The 26,762-nt window shown below is 41.3% G+C and overlaps 1 protein-coding gene across 1 annotated transcript in view; it reads left to right on the forward strand.

Moving 5' to 3' along the window:
• The window catches only part of slc7a11 (solute carrier family 7 member 11), a 47,759-nt gene extending 24,590 nt beyond the window's left edge, over positions 1-23,169 (forward strand). Inside the window, exons 3-12 of the mRNA XM_063487352.1 lie at positions 154-269; positions 1,975-2,100; positions 3,434-3,533; positions 6,340-6,384; positions 7,193-7,316; positions 10,296-10,399; positions 11,082-11,178; positions 15,287-15,436; positions 17,452-17,629; positions 23,064-23,169. Of these exons, the coding sequence (XP_063343422.1) occupies positions 154-269; positions 1,975-2,100; positions 3,434-3,533; positions 6,340-6,384; positions 7,193-7,316; positions 10,296-10,399; positions 11,082-11,178; positions 15,287-15,436; positions 17,452-17,629; positions 23,064-23,119 (1,096 nt within the window). The 3' untranslated portion in view covers positions 23,120-23,169. The remainder of the gene's footprint in view (positions 1-153; positions 270-1,974; positions 2,101-3,433; positions 3,534-6,339; positions 6,385-7,192; positions 7,317-10,295; positions 10,400-11,081; positions 11,179-15,286; positions 15,437-17,451; positions 17,630-23,063) is intronic.
• The last annotated feature ends 3,593 nt before the right edge of the window (positions 23,170-26,762 follow it).

Below are 26,762 nucleotides of genomic sequence, written 5' to 3' on the forward strand. Positions count from 1 at the left end.
AGAAAATGAAACAAAGCTGTAGTTGAAGGTGACTAAAAAACTCTACAAGGCTGGAAACATAAGTGATAATCTTTTATGGGCGTATGAATGTTACCTAAGGTTATATAAATTAATGTTAATATAAAAACTGACATATTTGGTTGCATCTTGCAGGCCTGCAGGCATGGCGGTCATTTCTCTGGCCTTTGGTCAGTACATCCTGGAACCTCTGTTCATGCCATGTGGTATCCCCCCCCTGGCTGTCAAACTGGCCACAGCCATTGGCCTAAGTATATACCTTTGCTACTGTAATAAGGAGTGTTATAATATGCCCAGATGTTATCTTAGTGAATTGTTGTGAAGTGTGCTGTAAATAGCTCGGGTAAATAGCAGAAGACAGAAGTGTGCATGAGAAGGAAGAGGGGTTTGACAAAAAGACCCAGGACTATCCTCAGCCTATCAACCTTCTAAACACAATCATACAGCACAACATACTAATACAATCTCCAGTATAGTAAATTCACATGAATGAGCATTTCAGAGCATTTTAAACTGGGCCACTGATGATACACACTGATAGTTGCTCAGTTTCTCATATTCAGCCAAACTTTCCTAAGTTCAGCACTGTAAATAACTGAGTTTGAATTCTGTCAAAAGTAGGACATTTTGTTTATATCATAAATGTTTGAACATAAAATATAATTTGTTTTGTCAGCAACAAATTATTGATATTGATAATCGCATCATGGTTTCCCAACTAAAGGATTAGCTGAGTGAATTAGTTGATCCTTCTCATTTATCTGAGGGAACATCAGGGCTTTGCCAGTCTAGTCGAGAGATGTAGTGTCTCTAGCATGTCCTGGGTCTATCTTGAGGCCAGTCAGGAAGGATGCTAGGCAGATGGTCGAGCCACCTCAACTGGTTACTGTCTTTGTGGAGGGGTATTGGCTCTATTTCTGATGAAGCCACCAAAACTACTTTACCCACTAAAAGCAGAGATGAGGCCACCAAAGTTGAAGCCTTGCATAATTTGGCTCCAACTAGAATTTCTGTCCATAGAAATTCTGAACATAATCGGTGACACAGAAATGCCTTAGCGCCGTCCAGCACCCAGTGCAAATTAGTCCAACTTATTTCCGACAAAGCGACCTTCCGACCTTCCGAGCTCTCACTGTAGTTGTACAATGGCTTGGAACAGTGGGTCAGGTACCCCATACTCCTGTAGCACCTGCCACAGGATACCTTGAAAGATGCAGTCAGATAAATTCTCCAAATGTACAAAACATTTGTAGAATAGTTAGAAAAAACACTGATGCACATTAAATATCCTCGAAAGGGGATATTTCTTAAAGATGGTAATTGTAACCACAGTTTGCCAATACAGAGACTCCACCTCAGTTCTCCACTCAATGCAAGAGAGTCCGAAAACATAGAGGAACTCAGTGTGAATCTCATCCAATCCAGAGCTTCTGCCACCAAGTAGTAGTTTAACTACCTCAGGGACCCTGGTCCTCCAACTCTGCTTTCTCTTCTGAAGGCCTGTCAGTGGGATACAAGGCTGAGGGGCCCAAGTAACCCAGTACAGGGTGAGCTGGAGTGAAGTGGAAGACTGAAAAGACACCACTTGATATATTTGTATATAATATAATATAATATAATATAATATAATATAATATAATATAATATAAAGATGTTTTGACAAAAACAAATGCCCCCCACGCCCAAATGTAGCTAAAGGCATCTGTGTATCAAAAAGCTTACAAAACTTTTCCTCCAGTTCTGAACTGGTTTCTTGCAAGGCACAGGTTGTGACTGACTTTAGCACAGAAAACAACATTCAGGGACATCTGACCTTTATTCATTACATAGAAAGTAATCCCACTTACTAAATGTAATAATGTGATTTGACTAGCTTAGACTTTTCTGTTGATGGTGAGCCTTCAATATGGTCACAAACACTGTATGACTGCTTGACACTCTTCCCTCTCTCTGCAGCGTCTGTTATGTACCTGAACAGTATGAGCGTAACATGGACAGCCAGGATTCAGATCTTCCTCACTGTCAGCAAGCTGCTGGCCATTGCCATCATAATAGTGCCAGGCATGTACCAGCTCTTTAAAGGTATCATCAGTAACACCTCTCTAGCACTGCACACATACCACCACCAAGATTCTGAGTGTTCTGGGTTGCACACAGTGTTCAGCTGCACGTGGTTCAACATGAATCCTGCGTGTCACACACCTGCTCACAGCATGCTACAGGTTGAGCATTTATTGGTGTCCACGCAGCAGGATTTTAGAGGTGGAGTTTTTGTCTTCCTCTCAACTGCAGACTTTGCTGTACTTTAAAATGTTATTAATCTAAAAAGTTTCTCTGAAGCAATACTATCTGTGTCAGTGAGTGCTCTTTGCATTCATTCCCTAAAACAGTAAAGTTATACAGTACATATTATGTATATAATGATCTTCCAAGCCCTGGACTGCACATGATCTGTCGTATTTATTCAGTTTATCTCAGTTTTATTGTATGTCTCCAAATGATAACATAAGTCACCTTAAATATAAAAAAGATAACAACTGAGTATATTATGAAGAGAAATCCAAAACTGCCCCTTGAGCAAGCACACAAGCACAACAAGTGTTGCACACAAAGATGTTAGCAGCAGAGGATCTGTGCTGCCTCCATCCATCTTTTTCACTCTGTCCACATTTCTGTAATGTAAGCCCAGATTTGCAACTCATATATGCATATTTAATAAATTAAATAAATCTTCTTCATGAATTTGACCTTTAAATTAATTACACTTTTAATAACCTGATTATACTTTTGGGCTGTTTAACGCAGCATTTTCCTAATGTGAACAAATTATTAATTCAAAGAAATTTCTTAATTAACTTCAGAAAACTAATTACTCATTGACACGCAAAAGGTAATTACTGATTTTTCTTTGTGTGCCCGGCTGAGTCATTTGTGCACAGAGATAATGAAGCACTGTACTCCTGAAGCCTCTGCAGAAGGCAACCTCCAGATTTAACATTATAAAATAAAACTAAATTTGCACAGCTGATGGTGAATTATTGCAATTAATGTAATAACTCAACCATGGAGTTCATGTAGAGAGGCCAGTGTCTCCACTAGCCCTCAGGTATACAGAGAGCTTTGTGATCATTTCTGTGATTGCAATTGTTAAAGATATTAAACTGATTTAAAAATTCAACATAGAAAATACAGAAATAACCCATCAATGCACCTAAATGTACAGTATTGGGTTTTGAGCAACTCCTCATTTCTTAATATTTTGCCAGGATAATTTGAAATAGTGGTTTGTAATGGTGTTTTTATGCTTGAAGGACTCATAGGTTAGTGTTAAACAAAATATAAGGAAATGAGGGGTGGTTCAAGGATCTTGCACAATACTGCAAGTGTGGCAGTTGATGTGTGTGCATGCTTGCAGGAGAGACCAGACACTTTGAGAATGCCTTTGACCTGAGTAATGTGCAGCTCTCTGGTATGCCACTGGCTTTCTACTCTGGGATGTACGCGTATGCTGGATGGTAAGTGTGCACACGGTACACACACATACACATTCCTCCTGGTGACATCCCATTGACATAATGCTTTCCTGAGCCCTTTACCCTAACTCTAACCATCAAAAATGAATGCCTAATCCTAACCCTAACCATAACTACTTTAAAGATGATGATTTTTGCAGGGAGCCCCTCATCCTTCCCTCGGTCTGGGAACCTGAGTGGTGTACATTGAATGATACCATCCAGGACTTGATGCGCTATCAGAGAATTACAAAATAACAGACAGAAAGTAATCAAGCCGGCGGACAAAGGGTCCAAAATAGTTCTAATGGACAAGCAGCAGTATAGGCTGGAAGTGAATAAACAATTGGAAGATGAAAAATACTATAAAAATATTCCTAGCTCTATCCAACCTGTGGTACAGCTTCAAATAAGACAAATCATCACACAGCTTTTCCATAAAAAGTACATCTCAGCTAAACAGCGGGACTATTTATTAGGATCCGACGATCCAAGGTCGAGACAATTCTATCTGTTGCCTAAGATACACAAGCGACCTGATACATGGACGAGACCAATAGTTGCGGATTGCAATAATCACAATACATTGATCTCTCTCCAACAGGCATCCAAGTTATTTAAAAGATACATACCACTTCGTGCAGGTAATCCATCCCATGGTCGTGCCTAACCAAGCTTTTTTATTTACAATTGACATACACAGTCTTTAAACAAGCATCAACACACAGATGGGGTTGACAGGGCTGGAAAACTTCTTCCTGCGTTATCCGGACGCCAAGCGCCCGGATGCAGAAATTCTCGATCTGTTGGAACTCTACCTTACCAACAATGACTTTGATTCTCAGGCTCTCCGAGGTATGGAGGCCTATCTCCCCTCACTACACTCCCTGCCGGTGGCTGATGCCCTCAGACGTTGGTGTGTTGGTGGTTCTTGGTGTCTGGGGCTGGGCGCTCATGTATGTACCGGCTCACTCCTGGTGGCCCATTGGCGGGGCCCGGCGCCTGTGGCCCGGCTGGGCCCCTTCCGGGGGGTGGGGTACCCTCAGTCCTCTGGCCTCTGGGCCTGAGGCTCGGTCCTCTCTGGCACAGCTGGCTGCCGGCAGAGCCCGAGGGCACGTCACTGCAACCCCCTCTGGCCTCTGCTCCGTGGCTGCTGGGTGACCTCTCGTTTGGGGCTCTCCTCAGCTCTTCCCAGGAGGGTGGCACGGTTACCCCCCTGGTGGTCCTCCTTGGGTCCTCGTATTCTGGGGCCTCTGGATGTCTGGGGCCTGGATCTCCTACATACCTGCTTTATGTCCTGGGGGACGGGGCTATGGCTCCCCACACTCCCTAGCAGATCGTCACATGGAGAAACCTTTTGAATACAAGCGTGCTGATGCACACAGGTGTTCACAGACTCAATCTACACCTTTCTTGGCTGCTACCTCAAAGCACATTGTGCGCTGTCGATCTTGCGTGCTGCACAATAACATGTAATATTTAGTATCTACTGTTGTCTACTGTTAGCTAGTTTATTGTGATGGTGTTTATTTATTATGTTGCTCTTTTGTTTGTTTTCTCCTGTTTTTTCTTCCCCCTTTCTCACCATCTCTTCTCCCCTCTACTTTTCTTTCTCTCCCTCTCTTTCTTTCATTCTTTCTCCCTGTCCTATCCCCCAGTCATGTCTGTCCCGTCTGTAACAACCGAAAATCAAATCAAATAAATACATAATTATAATAAAGGTCAATCAAATGGACCAATATGGCAAGGCCATGATCATCCACGTGGTAAAGTAAATCCGCTTGGCATCTTTCTTGGCCTTAAGACAACAATTCTGACGGCTAAAGATCCAAACGGGACAGGCAAAAAAACAAAAAAAACAATGACTTTGAATTTGACAATAAATGCTACTTACAGCTGGAAGACACGGCCATGGGACAGAGATACGCACCATCGTAGGCAAATATTTACATGAGCGAGTGGGAAAGGGGGGCGTTGGCCAAGTGCGCACTACAACATGTGTTTTATCTCCACTTAGAAGATATTATAGGCACATGAGCACGTGGAGAAGAGAGTTTTAAACAGTTCGTGCAGATTTTAAATACACATCACCAGTCGAATATACTGAAATATGAGACCAGTGACTCTGAAGAACACCATGGTATCTAAAAAATTTATTTCAAAGTGGTAGAAGTTCAGAAAAAGATGTGGACCAAGGTGTATTTTAAATCTATGGACATGCATGCGCTTATCATCTGCCCCACACATTTCACGCCATAGTTACAGATTTTACGTTTCCATCGTATATGCTGCAGGGAAATAGACAGGGGTATGTATACCTGTTGGTATATAATATATTTTGAATAGTTTGTTCTTTTTGGACCACTCTCCTCTGGTTGCTCTAATGAGTAAGGGCCTCACAGCCCATTAGTATTTGGACACATTAGTCAGATGGTGAATGTCTGCAGTGAAATTCCAGGACGACCTACGAGGCGACGGAGAAGAGGAGCAGAACAGCTAAGCAGGAGAATCAGGATGTTCCAGGACCGTGCACTAAAGTTTCAGTGGAAAGCAAACTGAGTTAAACTGTCTCCATACCGAACCATAACCCAATTATAACCCTGACACTAAAACCACATTTTGAGTGTGAAAAATGCCTTCAACCCTGTGGGGACTGGGATTTTGGTCCCCATGAGGGTCTGTTGGTCCCCACCAGTGTAGTAACACACACACACACACACACACACACACACACACACACACACACGCGCACACACTGTTGCTGGTCATTAATAAGTGGAGGTAATAAACAAACTCTTTCCTTACTTAGGTTCTATCTGAACTTTGTGACAGAGGAGGTGGACAACCCTGCAAAGTAAGTTTAATCCATGTGCTTACTCTTCTGGTCGTGTAAAGTTATTTATAAATAATAGAATTTAAAATCTAAGGAATCATATTTCTTCATCTGTTAGACAAAAGTGGCTAATTTCACTGCGATCAGTGTTTATAATAAACAGCAGTGGATCACGTGACTACTTTGAAGTGAAATGACTGTCTACTGTACCTGAGCCTTACACAGCATCTTAGTGTGTTACCAGTTACTATGGTTACTCATGTTAGAACAGGAAGGGTCCATCAACAAACCGCTGACTGATTGAACCCACTCTGTGACGTCACATGCTCTACCACTTCATGGCTGAGTTACTGTTGTTCCACTTTGTTACTCTGTATTATTGTAGACTCTTTACAGCATAAGTGCTTTGAGGCAACTTTTGTTGTGATTTCATTCCTATAATATTCAGTATATACTGAACTGAATTGAATTAAAGTGAATTCATCCTGTTGGCATATCTGGCACATGTGAACATTATTAGATACTGTTTCCTCTGCGTTCACAGTGACGTCTCTTCTCTTTTCAACAAAAAAATGCAGAGTACTCTGATTGTTTTGTGCTGCCTACCGAAGAATGAGCACAAAAAGCAAAACTTTGGAGCTGTTGTAGCTAACAGAATTGACCAGCCTGACAGTGGGTGGTACATTCTGTTTACGTCTCTTAGAAAACTGTACAGATGGAGCATGTATGGAAGTAAAACAGACATAGATATACAAGGGAAAGAAGGATGAGTAAGTCTTGCAAGTGCCTAACAGTGTGCTTCCTGTGTCATTATTCCTCTGGCCCTCAGGACTGTTCCACTCGCCATCTGTATCTCCATGGCAATTGTGACTTCTTGCTATGTGCTCACCAATGTGGCATACTACACTGTAATGTCAGCTGAGGAGCTCCTGGCCTCATCAGCTGTTGCTGTGGTAAGTACTTAGAAAAACAGTGTAAGTACTGAACCTTTAAAAGTAACTGTCACTTATCCGTCTGCTTTAAGTATTGTATTAGGATTAAAATGAAAAAGCAAAAACCAACAACAGTAAAACAGCAACACAACTTTATAAATGTACGTTTCCCCCCATGAGTCTTCAATCAAGGCCATACACACTCAAAGTGGGACCCCTCACCCATGTCTCTCATTCACAACATATCTGTATCAGCTTAGTGTATAATTATAGTGTAACTAAATACATCTGTAGTGAAAATGATTCCACCTTAAAGCACTAGTTAGATTTTTTTTAATGATATGTGTTTGGGAAAGAATCAATAGATTTTGTGACAGTGCATTTATTATAGCACAGTCATTCATTTTATAGATCCATATTATTGTTTCTGTCCTGAGCTCTGCATGTACTGTAACATGCCTGTGCACAGATAGGGATGTTATGGGTAAGAATGATTGACATAGAGCAGACAATGCAAACATCCCCTCATCTAAAAAAATATATTCTGTAGAGCTTTGTAAAGCATCCCGATTGGCTAGTAATCTGACTGGCTAATCAGTAATAAACAAGCAAAGCTATTAACTTTGTTGACAATTTGGTCATAAAGCAAAATATTCAGCAGAAAAAAATAACTTAGAGAAATATGTAAACGAGAGACAAGAGCCATCTATCCCTGAACAAAATGTAACAATTCACACATAAAAATGTAGATCAAAAGCTCACGATTCACTAGAATAATCAAAGAACTACATTTTGTGGCATTACTTTGGGTAAACACAAATAACTAACAGTCACAAAAATTCAGAGCTGTTTAAACAAGTGTTGTAAAACGCCAATCAGCATCAAGGTGGTAGAAATACGGTGCGCTCCCAAGTCAGAATTTCCAAGTTCCCAGTTGAAACGTGAATCTGGAATAACTCATCAACTTGGATTTCCCACTCGTAAAGTCAGAGTAGCCACAATCCACAATGGCAGCACTGAACGTAAACAGCGGCAAAACTGTAACATTTCCACTGTTGGATATTTGTGACTCATTAAATAAGCCATATCCAGACTGCAAGGTATCTGCAAAGCAGGAAGACGCCATCAGGGTAATTCCCTGCTGGGCAACTATTGTATGAACTAGAAACTTTTGGGGGCTATTTTGTGTCTGAATTCTCACCACTATTGGGAACGCTATGTAGCTCTATTTCTGAGCATTCAGTGGCCACACAGTGGAAGATCCCATGACTGCAGCTTTGTGTTTGTTGTCATTTTATAAGGACAGTGGATTAGGAAGTTAAGTTGTTCTAATAAATTAATCTGTTACGGTAACCCTATCTCTCTAAAAATCAGAAAAACTATTTTGAAGGCTTTTTGCAGTTACTGTTAAACTAATCAGGAAATGTGAAGCCAACCTTTATGGGCTATAACAAAAACTTGTCACAGACAGGCAGTGCGCAGAAACAGGGAAAGTTCAATGAAGCAACGAGAAAAGCAAAACTTTGTTATGTTATATGTGATATCAGTAGCTTATATTAAGCTGAAATTATGGCAGTGGCTCCTTATTTGATAGTGCAATATCTCGCAGTGTTTTTCACTGTAAGGGCTGACCTTGGCTCTCTGCAGTAAAACGTTGTGCATGCTACTTGAAAGCATTTAGTTGAGGTCTCACCTCCGTGGTGTTTACTTCTGGCTTGAGCAGTGCGGTTGCCTTCCTGCACTTAGCATGTCATTATCAGCAAAGTGTCTCTGACAGCTTGGCTTCCCAGCAGCTGTTAATGTGATTGTTCCATCCCAGCGCTGTTAATGTTAATCACATCACAGACATTCCCCAATAATAACCACTGTTGCTTATTAGACTGAGGATAGCGATCAGAGATCGCTGGTCTTTTGTAATGCAGTTAGTTTTATTGCCCTGTGCACAGTGAGTGATAAAAGCACCTTAAGACAGGTGTTAAGAGCATTTATCTGTTCTTAGAAGGCTGTGATAGGATAAAAGAATTAAACTATGTTCTTCCTCTCTCATAGACAGCGGGCAGAAGTTTACATCTCAAACTTGATTACAGAGTTTAACTGGTGTCTAGAACTTATCTCGAAGAAGCTTGGCTCGAGGCACGATTAGTCATTTTAGGCTTTTTGAATTAGAGGTGTGTTCACATAATGGAAGAGTGATGAATGGAATAGGCTGAAGTCATATTTAAAGATCCTTTTTATTTAGCATTTACCTCAATACACTACCACAAATGATTGTGGTGTAGAGAACAAAAAACTTGGACATTTTCAAACGTACAGCCAGGGCTCCTAAAACTTTGGACAAAGGCATAAGTGCAGCAAATGTTTAGAAATGAAACTGTACTAATGTGGACCTTGTGTCCTTCAAAACGTTTACTACATGTATTTAAACAGAACCTTTAGAAATAAATGTTCCTCTTTCATTTAGTTCCTCTCATTAAAGATAATCTCTCTGCTTTTTAAACAAAGGTCTCGCACACCAAACAACTAATAGTATCTGTTAGTTCTTCAAAGCTCTGGTCATGCTACTGTATGAATCCTGCATGAAGGGTGCAGCTTATCTCTGAAGGGTGGAGTGCTGCTCCTGCTTGGTCAGTGTTTAGTTGATTGGCTGCAAGTGTAACCTTACATCCAATGGTGTGTTCAGTTACAGTCTGCCTGACTATGCTTCAGATGCAACTGATCCGTATTCCATGAAGTGTTTTAAAGAAAGGCCGTCGTTCAGCTCTGATGTTTTCACATCATTTCGTTGGCCTGTTTCCTTCTACCACAGTGCTGCTTCGTCACCAACATTGTACTGAAAATATTAGAAAACTTTAGTCAACACTTCCTGCGAGTTGATTTATTCGAGCCAGCCTCAAATACACCTGTCACCTGAACACTGTTTTCCATCTGACATTTAATACAAACAAATGACCTACAAACACTCATGTGTCTCCCTTTCTGTCCTCTTTGTGAAATCCGCAGACATTTGCAGAGAGGCTTCTGGGGAACTTCTCTATCGCCGTCCCAGTATTTGTAGCCTTGTCCTGCTACGGCACCATGAACGGCAGCGTCTTTGCCCTGTCAAGGTACAGATTCTGTGTCACTGCTAAAACACCTAGAGTATGTATGCCTATGTGCTCACGACAGAATCCTGTAGCATTTAAACAAAAGTCACCAGGTGTTTCTAACTTTGCAATAATTTGTGGTATTAACTATACTTAAGTATACTTATACTGTGTGTGTGTGTGTGTGTGTGTGTGTGTGTGTGTGTGTGTGTGTGTGTGTGTGTGTGTGTGTGTGTCATGTGTAGGGTGTCAAATACATCAGTTTTGTCAAAGTTGCTGGTGGTGCACACAAGGTGTCCTTAAGCATCTGTGCTACGGTGCAACCAAAGTGACAATGATTTAATGAATTTAAACTTTTCCTAAACCTAATCAAGGAATTTTCAGAGTGTCACATTAACCAGCAAGTAAAATCTGAACTACTCAGAGAGGGAAACAAAGGACACCTGTATCTTTTTCCTTTTTTTTGTAAACTAGCATTTATTGTAAAATATGCAGGCACAGTTAGTCAAGCAGGTTGTTTTTTCAAATCTTTGAACCTACACACTTGAGGCATTGTTAATGGGAATGAGAAAACTGCCCATGGGAATATGTTTCATGTTGGAAAAGAGCTGATTTTAATCATACAATGTGACTGTGTTGATTATCAAGTGAATGTCATGGTCTCTCTCCTCATTTTGTCTGTCACAATGTGTGTGTTCACCAGAATGTTCTACGTAGCTTCACGTGAAGGCCAGCTCCCTGAGGTTTTGTCTATGATCCATGTCCGCAGACACACTCCACTTGCAGCTGTCCTCATAATGGTCAGTTTCATTTCAGACAATATACTAAAGGTCACAAAAACGAATCTTTGAAACGGACGACAACATGAGCTGATAGATGTCATGAGTCCTGAAAAAAATTCTGTGGAAGCTTTCTGCACTTTTTTGGACAAAAATTGTAGGATGGTTAGAGATTCAATTCAATTCAGTTTCACTGATATAGAACAAAATCCCAACAACAGTTGCCTCAAGGTGTTTTATATTATAAGGCAAGACCCTACACAAATACAGAGAAAATCCTGATACTCAAACAACTCCTTATGAACAACAGTGGGGAGGAAAAACTCCCTTTTAACAGGAAGAAACCTCCGGCAGAACCAGGCTCAGGGAGGGGCGGGGCCATCTGCTGTGATTGGTTGGGGTGAGAGAAGGAAGACAGGATAAAGACATGCTGTGGAAGAGAGACAGAGATTAATAACAAGTGTGATTCAATGCAGAGAGGTCTGTTAACACATAGTGAGTGAGAAAGGTGACTGGAAAGGAAAAACTCAATGCATCATGGGAATCCCCCAGCAGCCTACGTCTATTGCAGCATAACTAAGGGAGGATTCAGGGTCACCTGGTCCAGCCCTAACTATATGCTTTAGCAAAAAGTAAAGTTTGAAGCCTAATCTTGAAAGTAGAGATAGTGTCTGTCTCCTGAATCCAAACTGGAAGCTGGTTCCACAGAAGAGGGGCCTGAAAACTGAAGGCTCTGCCTCCCATTCTACTTTTAAATACTCTAGGAACAACAAGTAGGCCTGCAGTGCGAGAGCGAAGTGCTCTAATAGGGTGATATGGTACTACAAGGTCATTAAGATAAGATGGGGCCTGATTATTTAAGACCTTGTATGTGAGGAGCAGGATTTTGAATTCTGGATTTAACAGGAAGCCAATGAAGGGAAGCCAAAACAGGAGAAATCTGCTCTCTCTTTCTAGTCCCTGTCAGGACTCTTGCTGCAGCATTTTGGATTAACTGAAGGCTTTTCAGGGAGTTTTTAGGACTTCCTGATAATATGATAATAATGATAGATATTGTGGAAATGGAAGAAAGCAGTTCTGCTTATTTGTTACCCACCACAAGTAAACTAGCAACCAGCAGCGTCTTTAAGATAAGATGAGGATAAAATGATAAGATGGGGCCTGATTTATTTTCTAGAATTCGATTCTCATATTAAAATATCAATATTTTAGTAATTTGGGGTAAATTTGTAGTTTATCATGGAGCAGGAACGTAGTGGACAGTAACTAAACTACCGGTCAAAAGTTTTAGAACACCCCAATTTTTCCAGTTTTTGTCAAGTCTGACTGAACGGACTCAGGCAGAGACTCGGGGAAAAAGTTTAATGAAGGTTTATTTACAAACATCAAGTGAGCAATATACAAATGCATGGGAATCAGGGGTTCCAGGGATCCACGGGAAGGATGGGAGAGGGACACCACACTCAACCGTTGACCCACACAGCTCGCTCCACTTTGGCCACACCACAAGCTCCGCTCTAGCAAACACTACACGCTCCTCTTCTGACACGCCACGTCACTCTACCAAACACTCACGCTCAGGAATCCAGGGCAGGGAAACAAGGACGGGTCCAGAGAATATATATATATACAATAAACAGATGATGAGATCAAAATCAGGAAATCACAAACAAACACGAGAGAAGGTTAAAGCTGGGACTACACTAATGTGAGTTGTACAGCGTTCCAGTGACCAGAAGCACTGAGCCACTGCCTTAAATAGTGGCTGTGAGTAGCAGGATAATGAGCCGCAGGTGAGTAACTGCTTGCAGGTGTGTGGCTTCTCCCATATCTGTAGCAGAAGTTCCCATAAATGTGGACCTTGTAGGCTGCTTTGCTTTCACTCTTCTGTCCAGTTCATCCCAAACCAGCTCGATGGGGTTTAAGTCTGGAGACTGTGCTGGACACTCCATGTTTCCAAGCTCACCATCTTGTTCTTTGTTCCTGAGGTGGTTCTGGCACAGCTTGGACTGTTTGGGGTCTTTATCCTTTATCCTGTTGTAGGATGAATCCCTGACCAACTAGGTCCATGCCAGAGGTGGCATGATGCGGCTTTTTTTTATGTCCAATACCGATATCATAAATTTAGATATACCGATATGAATCCGATATAGTCTATTTTATAATCAATAACTGTGTTTTAATATCTTGCTGCACTTTGTAAAAGTTCATACTAAAATTTTAATTTAATTTTAATTTAAACTAAATGCTAAAGCTATTCTATTATACTTGTATTTAAAAAATACGCTCCACCCAAAATATTTCACAGTTCAGCAATACTGATCTTTTTATTTAAACTTTTAGCAGAACTGCAGATTTCAAAAAGTTTTTGGTTCTGAAAAAAGTGCAATATCAGCGCAAAATAATGTTAATATTCAACAACGTCAAAAAAACAGGTGGTATAATGGACCCTTTTATAATTAAAGCTGAACATAAATAGACATCCAGAGTGGAAAGCAGTGCAAATAAATGCAAACACGGCTTTGTGACACTCATCTTTTATTGAGATGGATGTCAGTGTAAGCTGTTTCTATCACTCAGACTGAATTTTGCGTAATTTCTATACAAAACACAAGTATGGAAAAAAGTGTTTTTCATTGTTTTGTTTTGTTTTTGAACCATGAAACTGTTTGACCAGCAACACAGTTTTTTTTTCAAAGTAAAACTTGAGTCTATCCATTGTATGGTCAGACTTAGCAATGACAGTGCACAGACGTCCGAGCTCCATATATCGGTTGTTAAGCTTAATGTAGGAATGCTTCACCAACATTCAGAGATGAACTTACACACTTGCTTTACTTCTCTGGGATAGCTTTCTTGGAGATTAAATGCTGGTTTGGAAGCATGTAGCGAGGCTCCAAATGCTCAACCAGACCGCCGACAGGTCTCGCACGCCACAGCTGCTCTATCACGTGACGCATACTGCTCCGACGTGCTAAGGTTATGAGCTGGGTTACGCTATGTTGCAAGTTTTGTGAGGTGCTTTTGTAATATTTAACGGATCGGATTACATTTTTTATTTCTCTACGATATCCGATCCAGTAATTTAGGTCAGTATCGGACCGATACGTAATATCGGATCAGTTCATCTCTAGTCCATACCAGAGGGTATTGCATGGCACTCCAGAATGCTGTGATAGCCATTTTGTTTCAAGGCTCCTATCACCAACCCTGGATCCAGTAAAACAGCCCCAGACCATCACCCTTCCTCCTGTGAAGAAGGAACCAAAGATTTCAAGTTTTGATTCATCAGTCCATAAAACCTTCTTCCAGTCTTCAGTAGTCCAATGGTGGTGTTTCATGGCCCAGACAAGCCTCTTTGTCTTATTCTTTCAAGCTATTCATTGGACTTGATGACTTGAACTGCAATAAATAACTGGAAAAATTGGGGTGTTCTAAAACTTTTGACCAGTAGTGTATACTTTTGGGATTGTCTAAATGAGTTCTTCTTCTTCTTCTGCCTGATATGTGAACTACGGCTATATAAAGTATCAGCATTGGATCCATATCGTCCATGCCAGCCTGAGGTTTTACTTGGTATGACATCAGAATTGAAATCAGTGGTATCACACATCACTACATTCTGCATTAGCGGTTTTGGATCTATTTATAATTAATGCTCATTTAATGAATACTTATGTAGCCATCATAGCACCATAGCTATTGACAGAAGAAAAACCCTTTATTAATAATTCAGTTCAATTCAGTTTTATTCATATAGTGCTAAATCACAACAACAGTCTCCTCAAGGTGCTTTGTAAATGTGTAAGCATAAATTACTTTATGACATTATTTGTTTTAACTGATTCTGAGTCTTGTAACTGATGACATTATTATTATTATTATTATTATTATTATTATTATTATTATTATTGTTGTTGTTGCTGCTATAATTTTGGAAACAATCAAGTTGGTTCATACAGCAGTGAGTGCTGCAGATAGAGGTCTACAACTTGCATGTGTAAATTTGTATTACCGTTATTATGGCTATACTGTAAATCTACACTGTAAATACACAGTCTTGACTGATGGAAATACAACCGTCTTTGTACGTGTGTGTGTGTATTTGGATGTGTATGTGAATGTACAGTACCCTATGACCATGCTCCAGCTGTTAGTTGGAGACATCTACAGTCTGTTGAACTTCATGAGCTTCCTGCGATGGCTGTTCATCGGTGTGGTGGTGCTGGGTTTGATCTACCTCCGATACACAAAGCCGGACCTCCCCCGCCCTTTTAAAGTCAGTATTTCCACACCACTATGCAGCTATATCTGAACTTAGACACTGCAGTATTAACAATTATATATGCAATTAACTTTTCATGCATCCAGATACAGTGCCGTGTCAAAGTATTTGCCCCGTTTCTGATTTCTTAGTGTTTTCTACATTTGTCACACTCATGTTTCAGATCATCAAACAAATTGCATATTATATTTTCTAGGGTTATTTTTGTATTATAATACGGTTTTTAGATTATGGCTTTATTTATGAAAGGAACAAAGTTATTCAAACCTACCTGTCCCTGTGTGGAAAAGTAATTGTCCCCTAAACCTAATCACTGGTTGTGACACCCTTCACAGCAAGAACTACCATCAAGTGTTTGTGTTGCCATGCAAAGCATCGCAGTTTTCTCAGTCCTGACTTTGACAAGGTAGCTCCAAAACCTTCATTTATTAATTTATTTTTGAGCCATTCGGGGGTGGACTTGCTGGTGTGTTTTGGATCATTGACCCACTGCATCATTCAAGTGTGACTGCTGAACATTCTCCTTCAGGATTTTCTGGTAGAGAGCAGAATTCACAGTTTGATCAATCATGGCAAGTTGTTCAGCTCTTAAAGCTGCCCCAGACCACCACACTACCACTATCATGTTTGACTGTTGGTATGATGCTCTTTGTATGCAATGGTGTTACACCAGATGTAACCAGAACTCGAACCTTCCAAAAAGGTTCAGCTTTTGTCTTGTCAGGCAACAGAATCTTTTCCCAAAAATCTTGGGAAAAGACTCCCGTCAAGTTTGAGATGAGCTTTTGTGTTCTGTTTGGTCAGCAGCTTGGGACTCTCCCATGAATAGCATTTTGCCTGGTCTCTTTCTTGTTTTTGATTCATGAATTGAGGCCTGCAGTCCTTTAGATGTTGGGGTTCCTTTGTGACCTCCTGGATGAGTCTTCAATGCACTCTTGGAAATTTTGGTAGACCAGCTACTCCTGGAAGGTTCACCACTGATCCAGGTTTTCTTCATTTGTCCATAATGGCTCTCTCTGGGGTTCACTGTTTTCTCAAAGCCTAAGAAATAACTTTAGCCTCTTTTCCACTAGTACCTACTCGACTTGACTCTACTGCGTTTCATTCATTTTCCATCACAATTGAGTACCACCTAATGTGCATGGATTCACTATAGCAACTGTGTTTTCATTTGTATGAAACAAAAACCACCACAACAATAGAGGATGTCAAGGCGATTGCATATCTGCTGCTCGATCTGTGGCTTTTTGTCGGGGACCACTTTGTTGATTTCTGTGTAGCCATTTTCCTAGTTTCAAAAGTTTTTGTGAAGGAGTTGCTCTCATGACTGATTGAGTGATGCCATAGATTGGCCAACAGCTGTCATGCAGTCTGTTGAAGTCACAGTTTCGGATTGACTTTCTTGGAACAAGCAGGTACTAAGAAAGTACCTAATGGAAACCTCTAAATGTTGGGTCAAGCTGAGCCGAGCTGAGTTGGTACTAGTGGAAAACCATTTCCCAGACTGATAAGTGTCACTGAGTTTGTTCCTTAGCTCTGATGTGTTGGCCTTCACATCTATTAGCTTACTTTACTTTGTCAGACAGGTTCCAATTACGTGATTTCTTGATTCAGCGGGTGTGACAATAATCAGGACTGGCAATGAAAATTCACTCACATTTAATTGTGGTTAATTACAGTTAATTCGTGATTTACCAAAGAGTGCAATGACTTTTTCACAAAGGGTCAAATAGGTTTTGCCCTGAATAAATAAAATCATTGTTTAAGAGCTGCATTTTGTATTTACTCAGAACATATTTGTCTAATATTAAAGTTTGTGTCATGATTTAAAACATGAAATTGTGACATAAATACTAAGGAACTGTGAAGGGGACAAATAAACAGCACTGTAGCTTTTACATTTTCCTCTGAAATTTTAAACACAAAACATTCAATCAGTTCTGCAAAATCCTGACTTTTCACCATCTTTGTGTGTACAGTATATAATTTCACTGTTGATTTGTCCACAGGTTCCACTGTTTGTTCCAGTGGTGTTCTGCATCACATGTTTCTTCATGGTCTTCCTGTCTCTGTACTCGGACCCTGTTAACACAGGAATTGGATTTGCCATTTCCCTCACTGGCATCCCTGCGTACTACATCTTTATTTACTTCAACCACAGACCGAAGTGGCTTCAGAGGACTTTAGGTAACACATCATTAACAGCTACTCATGGGTCACTTGATTCAGCTGCAAACATGAAATTAATGAAGCACTATTTTTCAATTATTTATTTAATAATGGAAGTGATCTGTAGTGTAGTAGTTAATTCACCTGAGATGGAAAAGATCCCCAGTTTGGTGGGGAGGAGGCACAAATTCCTAGGAGTGTTATCATCCACTGTAAAAATCTGTCAGATAAAACATGTGCATTCATCCACAGGGCCAAGCCCCCTGTGAAAAATATCGACCACCCAAAAGAAGTTTTTCTTTTTGCCTCATTTAATACTGAAGTAATTAAGGTCTCAAATACATATTTCATGGTTCAGATTGAAGTGAATGTAATTTTTGCATTTCATTTTTAAATTCAAGGTTCTTGAGTCTGACGAGATACTGGAGAGGCACAAAATCAAACTTGAGTGTGAAAGTTTGGACAGTCTTTCATTACTTTTTTTTTTGGGGGGGGGGGGGGGGGGCATGTCATCTGCTGGGGTTGGTCTTTGTTGGTTGATTGAGTTTTATCAAGTCCATTCATCTACTGAAAAAGTTGGTTATTAAAAAGGACGACCGGTTATTTACAAGAAGTGTTATTGAACTGGATTCAGTGTTACTCTCCTGGTGTGATGCTTCTGTCTTGAGCTGAAACTTTTTCTTCAACAGGAAGAGGCCTCCAGCACTACAGACTCAGGAAATAAAAACTGTAAAGAAGCGCAAAACTCAAGGTCAAGGAAGACACAGTAAAGGATAGAGTACAAATAAATATGCACAATGTATCACCAAGTTCCGTATCTGTAAGAAAAACAAACATACATATCAGAATCAGAATACTTTATTAATCCCTAAGGAAATCATGTGGGTTACAGTGTCTCCAGTACAGTAACAGTAACAGAAACAGACTAGACTATTCAACAATACAATATATTACAGATTTAAGAAAAAGCACAATATATACAAATCACTCAATAATTATGTAATAATAAATATCAAGGATTGACAGAGGCGATTATAAATAAATATCAAGAATATTGACAGCAACATTACTGAGTTGAAAAGAGCGTGTGCAAAAGGGTGTAACTATTGCAGTGTTTACAGTGTGTTAGATGGAGGAGTTGTACAGGGAGATGGCCACGGGCAGGAATGATTTCCTGTGTCGGTCAGTGGTGCTTTTTGGTAATCTCAGTCTCTCACTGAACGTGCTCCTCTGGCTAGCCAGCACATCATGGAGTGGGTGGGAGGTATTGTCCAACATTGTCTTTAACTTGGACAACATCCGCCTCTCAGACACCACCTTAACAGAGTCCAGCTCCATCCCCACAAAATTACTGGCCTTGCAGATCAGTTTATTGAGTCTGTTGGCATCTGTGACCCTCAACCTGCTGCCCCAGCATGCAGCAGCATAGAGGATAGTACTGACCACAACAGACTCGCAGAAAATCCCGATCATTGTCTGACAGATGTTGAAGGACCTCATCCGCCTCAGAAAATAGGGATGACTCTGGCCTTTCCTGTAGAGTGCAGTGGTGTTTTTAATCCAGTCCAGTTTATTGTCTATGTATACTCCAAGATATTTATAGTCCTCCACAATGTCCATGTTGACCCCCTGGTTGAAACAGGGGTCAGGGTTTTCCTGGTCCTCATAAAATCCACAATCAATTCCTTGGTCTTTGCCACGTTGAGCTGCAGATGATTCTGCTTGCACCACGTGACAAAGGAGTCAACCACGGCCTGGTACTCTGTCTCATCATCCCTGCTGCAAAGTCATCAGAAAACTTCTGAAGTTGTCAGGTCTCTGTGCAGTGGCTGAAGTCTGTGGTGTAGAGGGTGAAGAGGAAGGGAGAGAGGATGGTCCCTTGTGGTGCCCCTGTGTTGCTGATTACCTTGTCAGACACACAATGTGGAAGATGCACATATTGTGGTCTTACTGTTTGATAATCAACAATCCAGGACACCAGAGAAGCATCCACCTGCATCACTGTTTGTTTATCACCCAGGAGGGTCAGCCTGATGGTGTTGAAAGCACTGGAAAAGTCAAAAAACATGACCCTCACAGTACTCGTTGGCTGGTCCAGATGGGTGTAGACATGATCGAGCAGGTAGATGATGGCATCCTCAGTTCCGAGGTGGGGCTGGTAAGCAAACTGAAGGGGATCCAGATGTGGTCTGACTATGGGTTGAAGCTAGTCCAGGATGAGTCATTCCAGGGTCTTCATGACCATGCAAAACATATAAAACCTGGAACACAATAATTGGAAAATGCACAGGTACATTAATCAACAAGCTTTTTGTGGTGTGTGTGTGAGTGTGAGACAGAAAAAGGGAAAGAGTGTCAAGTGTGAGTATGTATGTGTGTGTCTTTGTCATGAAATGTAGTTAAAAATGAGGGGGGAAAGCCACAATAACACCCCCCAGGAACCAGAGGCAGAGATGGATCTGGGAGAACCATCCCATCCACAGCCCCCAGGATTATTAAAGACTCAAGACTATGCCTGTGCACCCATCCCAGCAAGAGCAGGAAGGCCCTAAATGTGGTGCCCATGGCCAAGGGGTGAGAGTCGAGGAGCGAACCAGAGGAGACAGGTAGCTGACCCCTCTACAGACAGGCTACCCCGGTGCAAGCCAAGATCAGGGTTCTACGGCTCCAGGTGCCCAAGAACTGACCGGTACTCAGCAGAGTCCGAAGAAGAGATCTAAGACCACCAAGGGAGTGGGTCAACAACCACACGAGAACCAACAAGTACTACATCCCAGTAAGGGGGTAGCTGTCCCAGGTGGGGAGCGGTGGGGAGGGTGAACCCTTCATCATTTGTCTAGACTCTCATACCATGAGAAGCAAAGTTCTCTAGAAGAAAGATGGAATACTTGGCCTGAATGCCAAGCATCATGTCTGAATACAGGGACTGTTCATCACCTGGGCAGTACTATCCCTGAAGTGAAACATGGTGGTGATCATGTTGTGGGAAAGTTTTTCAGCAACAGGAACTGGGAGACTTGTAAGGGTTGAGGGAAAGATGAATACAGCAATGTGCAAACACATCCTTGATGATAACCTGCTAAAGAAAGCTCTTGACAATGAACTGGTGGCGCGGCAGTAGCACGCAGCTGCCACTCCAGATTAAATAGTGCCGGCTTTTGTTTGTTTCTTATTGCCTTTCATTGTGACTTCTGAGCCACATGGACACCAGAACGAGCAATTTCATGCACGAGGAAGCGGAAGCGTAGCAAACGTGCTAAAAGCAAATGCAAGCTGGCTGGCCCTGCCATCAATCCTGCTCTCAAACATTTCCTCACTGGACAGTAAACTTGACTGCATCCGACTTCAGTGGACTACACAATTTAGGGACTGCTGTGTCTTTGTTTTCACAGAAACATGGCTCACTGACAGTGTTGGCTTGTGTGTCTACATCAACATGCAAGAACTCTGTGCTAGTTTCTAATTACTGCTCGCTGGTAGAGTTTGTGACTGTCAGATGCACACCTTTTTACATACCTCAGGAATTCACTACTGTGCTCATTACAGCAGTGCACATTTAAGCCAGTGCTAATACTAAAGAGGTGCTCTGCAAGCTGTACAGGGCGAATTCACATCCCGATGGACTGTTTGTTATCGCCGGAGATTTCAAACACGCAAGTCTCTAGTCAGTGCTCCCGAAATCAACATGTGGACTGGATCTTAATTACACAATCATTCCCAGCATGCACCAAGTGAAGCCCCGCCCCCACCTGAGATATTCAGACCAGGGGGCTGTCCAAATTCAAAGGCTGCATCCTCCTGAGGCCGCATTTGTAGGCCGATTACATCACAGTGACGTGACGAAGGCTGTCCAAATTCGTAGACTCCTACGAATGCAGCCAACAAATGCGTCCTCCTTTTCCCCGAATTTGAAGGATGGGTCGGGTGTATCCTTCGCCCAACCAATTCCAGTTTCCAACAATGGCGGCAACTACTTAGTTTTAGTATTACTCTTATTAATCTTTCTGGGTCACAAAATAAACTTTTAACATACTTTCAGGCGAGAATGTGGGTGTGTAAACTTCAAATATCTGCTCAGTTTATCAAGATATCGCATATTTGCAAAAGTGCTCCGATGTTTTCGGAGACGTCTGTTACCCACCAGCTCGATAGCTAGCCGGGGCGATAACAGCGTAGTCCCTGCACACTGTTTTCAAACCCCCCGCGGTCTTTCACAGCTCAGGTTAAACATGATGTATAAGTCACTTCGATAACTTAAAAATGTTATTGTTTGGCTTTTTTCAGTGTTTTATTTGTTCCTGAGTAAATCGGTTTGGCTGAGATTAAAGTTTTAGTTTTCACACAGCTGAATAAACGTCAAACAGAAAACTGATTAAACAGAAGTGTGAGACGGTCGAGAATTTACGCCAGCGTCCGGTTATATTTTAGATAGCAAGGAGCAGACGGCCGAGTGTATTAAACTCCACCGAGACAGCTGGTGACACAAAACTGAAGGCTAGACCGTCCAATTTCACAGCCTCGCAATTCCGGCCTACCTGGCCTTCGGAGGACTCGGCCCACATAGGCCGCAAAGGCTGGGTCCTCAGGAGTATGTAGCCTACGAATTTGGAAACCCCTGACGTGTCTGTCAAGCTAATCCCGTCAGACAGACCGCTCGTCAGATGCTGCAAAGCGGTTCAGAGACAGGAGCTCTCTCTGCTCTTCAGGACTGTTTTGAGTACAAATATTCACCTTCCAACAGGACAATGACCCTAAGAACACGCCTAAGAGAACAAAGCAGTGGCTTTGGGACCACCCTGTGAGTGTCTTTGAGTGGCCCGGCCAGACCTGAACCCCGACTGAACATCTCAGGAGAGATCTGTCAATGGATGAAGCCAAACATCTAAACTCTGTAATAGGAGGACTTTTTGACATTTTTCAGTCTTTTTTCTTATGTTGCAAATCATATCTAACATCATTAATCAAGTTTTGGCCTACTGCAGCATATTTTCAAATGGGTTATATACTAGACATAAAAAAAATAGACTACGAAAAAATTCTTTCATATTTTTCTGTGTTCCATCCTCAGTTTTTTGACATAGTGGTATCTGCTGTGATACTTACACCTCACAAGTCTCACAAGTGTTAGCTTTATCTTGGGTGGTGGTGGTTTACAGAAGCCCCTGGGGGCTGAACCAAACTCCTGACAAACAACTCAACTTCAGCTCAACCCCCCCCAAACAGTTGTCCATCCAGTTGCCAGATGGAGAACTGTAATTTATCACTCCAGAGAACACATCTTCATTGCTTTAGAGAGCTAATTGTATCTGCTTTGTATAATGTGCTGATTTCCAATTGTTGCACTGTTATCAATGGTTTTTGTGAAACAATCACCTTTCATTTGTGTTTTAACTGCAATCTTGTTAGGTTGTTATCTTGATGGAGCTTTACACGATTTTGTTTCTGTCATCAGATTCCTTCAACCGAACCTTGCAGATCATCCTGGAGGTTGTTCCAGCTGACCAATGACAGCACACAAGCACCAGCTAGTCAGCACCAGCACAATCAGATAAATGCAGATGTTTTTAAACTGAAATTCAAAGTTATTTTATTTTTACTTATTTGTCACTGATCTTTGGGAACATTGTGATTATTTATGTAAAAGGAGAAGAAATGTTGCCTTTTGCTTTGTACAACCTATACATTATACATAAATGATACTATTGTGTGTTTAATATGTTTCAAAGAATTTAACGAGTTGCCTAATTAGTGACTGAATGCTCATATTATCAACATTTCAGTAAATGGGAACATTTGCAAACATAGAACACATTGAACATATAAGCCCCACCCACCTGCCCAACCAGACGTGTTGTTTACAAGGACAGCCAATCAGAAGGTGAAGAAAGAGAGTAAGGAGATGTCTTGTTTCAGCAAAGAATAATGCATTGTGGCCCAATTTATAATAAATAAGAATTGTTTTGAACTGGGAATCATGCATAGCTACTTTAGTCTAAGAATAACATCTTTGCTTCTGTGACTGCTTAGAGTTTAAAGGGGACTTACAGTATTATGCTTATTTCTTGCTCTCTAAGCTTATTTAGGTATCATGGGACAACAGTCTGTAATGAGTGATTTTATTATAGATGTGTTATAGTTATTTAAGATAAGAGTTTTTGATCAGTAGGTTTTTTTTCATTGTTTGACCTTTTACACATAACGCAGTCGTTTGATCATCAGTATTGTTACCTCTTAGAAAAATATTAATGTAACACAGCAGACTGAATGATTTTTTTAAAATATATGCTTTCAGCTCATGAAGCAGAAAAATCATCTCCCCAACTTTTTGATGTGGATGCTGACAGCATGTTCACTGCTAATAACTCTGGGCCTGTTGCACCATAATAAAATGAATGCACAGTTCTCATTCTTCTAACCACCTGACATGGACCCCTCAGCTTGTTACACCAATGGCAGACTCTCAACTCCAGCTGAAGCTCAGAAATTAACTTATTACAGCTGAATTCAGCTACAAATTCAAACCACGGACTAATGGGGAGGATAAAATTGATCATCTCCTTACAGTGCAGGGCTTTGTAGGAAACCTAGGGTCTCTGCATTTATTGGCTGTTACTTTGATACAAACCACCAAACCAAAATGTTATTGGGAACCTTGCAGGCCATTCATGGAAGTATGGATGGACCATTTGATCCATCCAGAACAAACATAACTAGAGGATCGTGGATGTCCAGTGACAAAATAAAGTTCTGGGCATATTCAGTATTAGGTGGGTTTTAACGTTGTAGCTGATTTGGTTCAGCCTTAACATCTGGACCTTTGCCATTTGACTCCATCATTTCATTACTTCTCTGACTTTATGTATATCTCTGCTCCCCTGGCACTACATTCACATTTCACATTTCCCATTCAGACTGCATCAGCACCGAGCACTTCCCTCTGCCTGCATCAGGAATGAAGGGGCTCTGTGTGTCCTGGTGTTATAATCTTATTTCAAGAGGTGACTGTGTGTGTGTGTGTGTGTGTGTGTGTGTGTGTGTGTGTGTGTGTGGTGTGCAGACTGCAGATGTGGCTGCTCTGAGTCCCCTGGGTGGGATTTGCAGGTAATCTGTCTGTGTAACTGCTACCCTGTGGCACCCTGCATCCCCTTTCAGCTCTGTGTCCTGTAAATGGAGGGCTTTTACTGCTGATGAGAGGATGGCAGCATAGAGACAAAATGCCCGGGAGCTTTCACTTTAGCTGTGAAACATTAGAAAAATCTGGCTTAAACTAAGATAACACCAGCCTTTTTGTTGTCTAGGAGCAGCTAGATATGGATGCAGTGCAGGCATTTGGACAATCACAGAAATGCTAATGCTTCAGGATCTACCTGTGCTCCAGCTGGAGTGTTAGTTTAACAGTTAAATGGGTTTAAGATTCAGATGTAATGAACACCATGAAGGTAACCCAGTCTTATAATACCTGTGACATATTATGAGACAGGGTTATCTCTGCACCACCACGTGCTGCTGTTATACAAAAAAGGAAAATGTGATTTTACGCTCATGAGAACAAATGTTATGGTAATGAACTTTTCTTACAGTATTATAGTGTGTTCAATATTATACATGTTACATATTGGGTAATAGTGTTTTGCTAAATCCTTCCAGGACTTAAATAGATTTTAAGTTACCTAATAAATAAAGTTCTTTTCAACACAGTATGGCTGTGCTCACATGTAATTGCATCTGTGTATTGTATTTGATTACTGTGGTTTCAAAGGAAGCCTAACTTTGGCCTTCAGTTTTTTGCAGGGTGTGATCCAGTCAAACATAAGTAAAGATAGTTCCCCAGCATAGTTCTTCACAGAGAACTATGCTGGTTTTACATGTCATGGTGTGTTTGCAGGGATGTAATGAAGGCAGTATAAGAGGTCAGAAAAAAAACAAGTTATAGAGAAGTGAGCTGATCTGAGCTCTGCAGGAAATTGGAGGAGAACCATGATCTAATCTCCATAAGACAGTTTGAGAGGGAGGTAGGTGGGAGGGATGAATTGGGTTTAGAAGAAATGTAGGGCTGGATGTCATCGGCATAACAGTGAAAATGTATATTATATTGTTATATATATAATAATTTCAGAACCAGGTTGAATCTGTGCCACAAAGAATTCAGACAGTCCTGAAGGCAAGATAGGGTCCAACACAGTCCTAGCAATGAAGTAGCTGGACTGTGTTTGTCTGTATTTAGAGCAAGGTGGAAAAATTAGCATTAAAATCCTACTCAGCTGAAATTTGAAAGAAGCATCCCAGGCCTTAAGGGCACTCGGATATTATCATTGCATAAAGGCATATGTGTTTTTAAATGAGGCATAGCAACAAAGCGCTACTACAGAATGTGTCAGCTGCAGGAACAGTCATGATGTTGGACAGCACATACACACATATGTCAATTCCTGGCATTTTCTTTGCATCAAAGGCTTTGTGTCACACACAGACACACACACACACACACTGAGGCACCAGGTTCCTGCCTGTGGCTTAGAGAAGAGCAGGAAAACAAAAAACGGAAAAAAAGACTGGACTATGTTGTGAGGACCCCTATGATGAAACTATCCTGCATTCTGAGCGTAAACTGTCCAACCCAAACTGTGTCAAGCTGCCACAGCACACACACACAGTTGCCCTGCATTAAGATCCAGCTCCACTAACACACTCCTCCAGCTAAAGCAGCGGTCCCCAACCTTTTTTGCGCCACGGACCGGTTTATGCCCGACAATATTTTCACGGACCGGCCTTTAAGGTGTTGTGGATAAATACAACAAAATAAAACTAGTACCGGTACCGAAAAAAGAAGATTTATTCATAACACACGTGAAAAGACCCAGGAAAACTGTGTTAACGATAAAAAACGATAACAAAATAACGCTGAAAACCGATAAAAACCCTGAAAACCATACATTTTACACCCGAGCCTCAACTCTCGCGGCCTGGTACCAAACGACTCACGGACCGGTACCGGTCCGAGGCCCGGGGGTTGGGGACCGCTGAGCTAAAGGACACGGACGGCCTGAACTCTTGGTATGGAGGTACAGAGGAAGGCGATGACCCTTTCCCTGGACTATTCAACCAGCCTGGATAGAAAGTTGTCCCTCCCTAAGCTTGGTCCTGCCAGAGG

This window comes from Pelmatolapia mariae, linkage group LG2 (genome assembly GCF_036321145.2).
Source record: "Pelmatolapia mariae isolate MD_Pm_ZW linkage group LG2, Pm_UMD_F_2, whole genome shotgun sequence".
Lineage (NCBI taxonomy): Eukaryota > Metazoa > Chordata > Actinopteri > Cichliformes > Cichlidae > Pelmatolapia > Pelmatolapia mariae.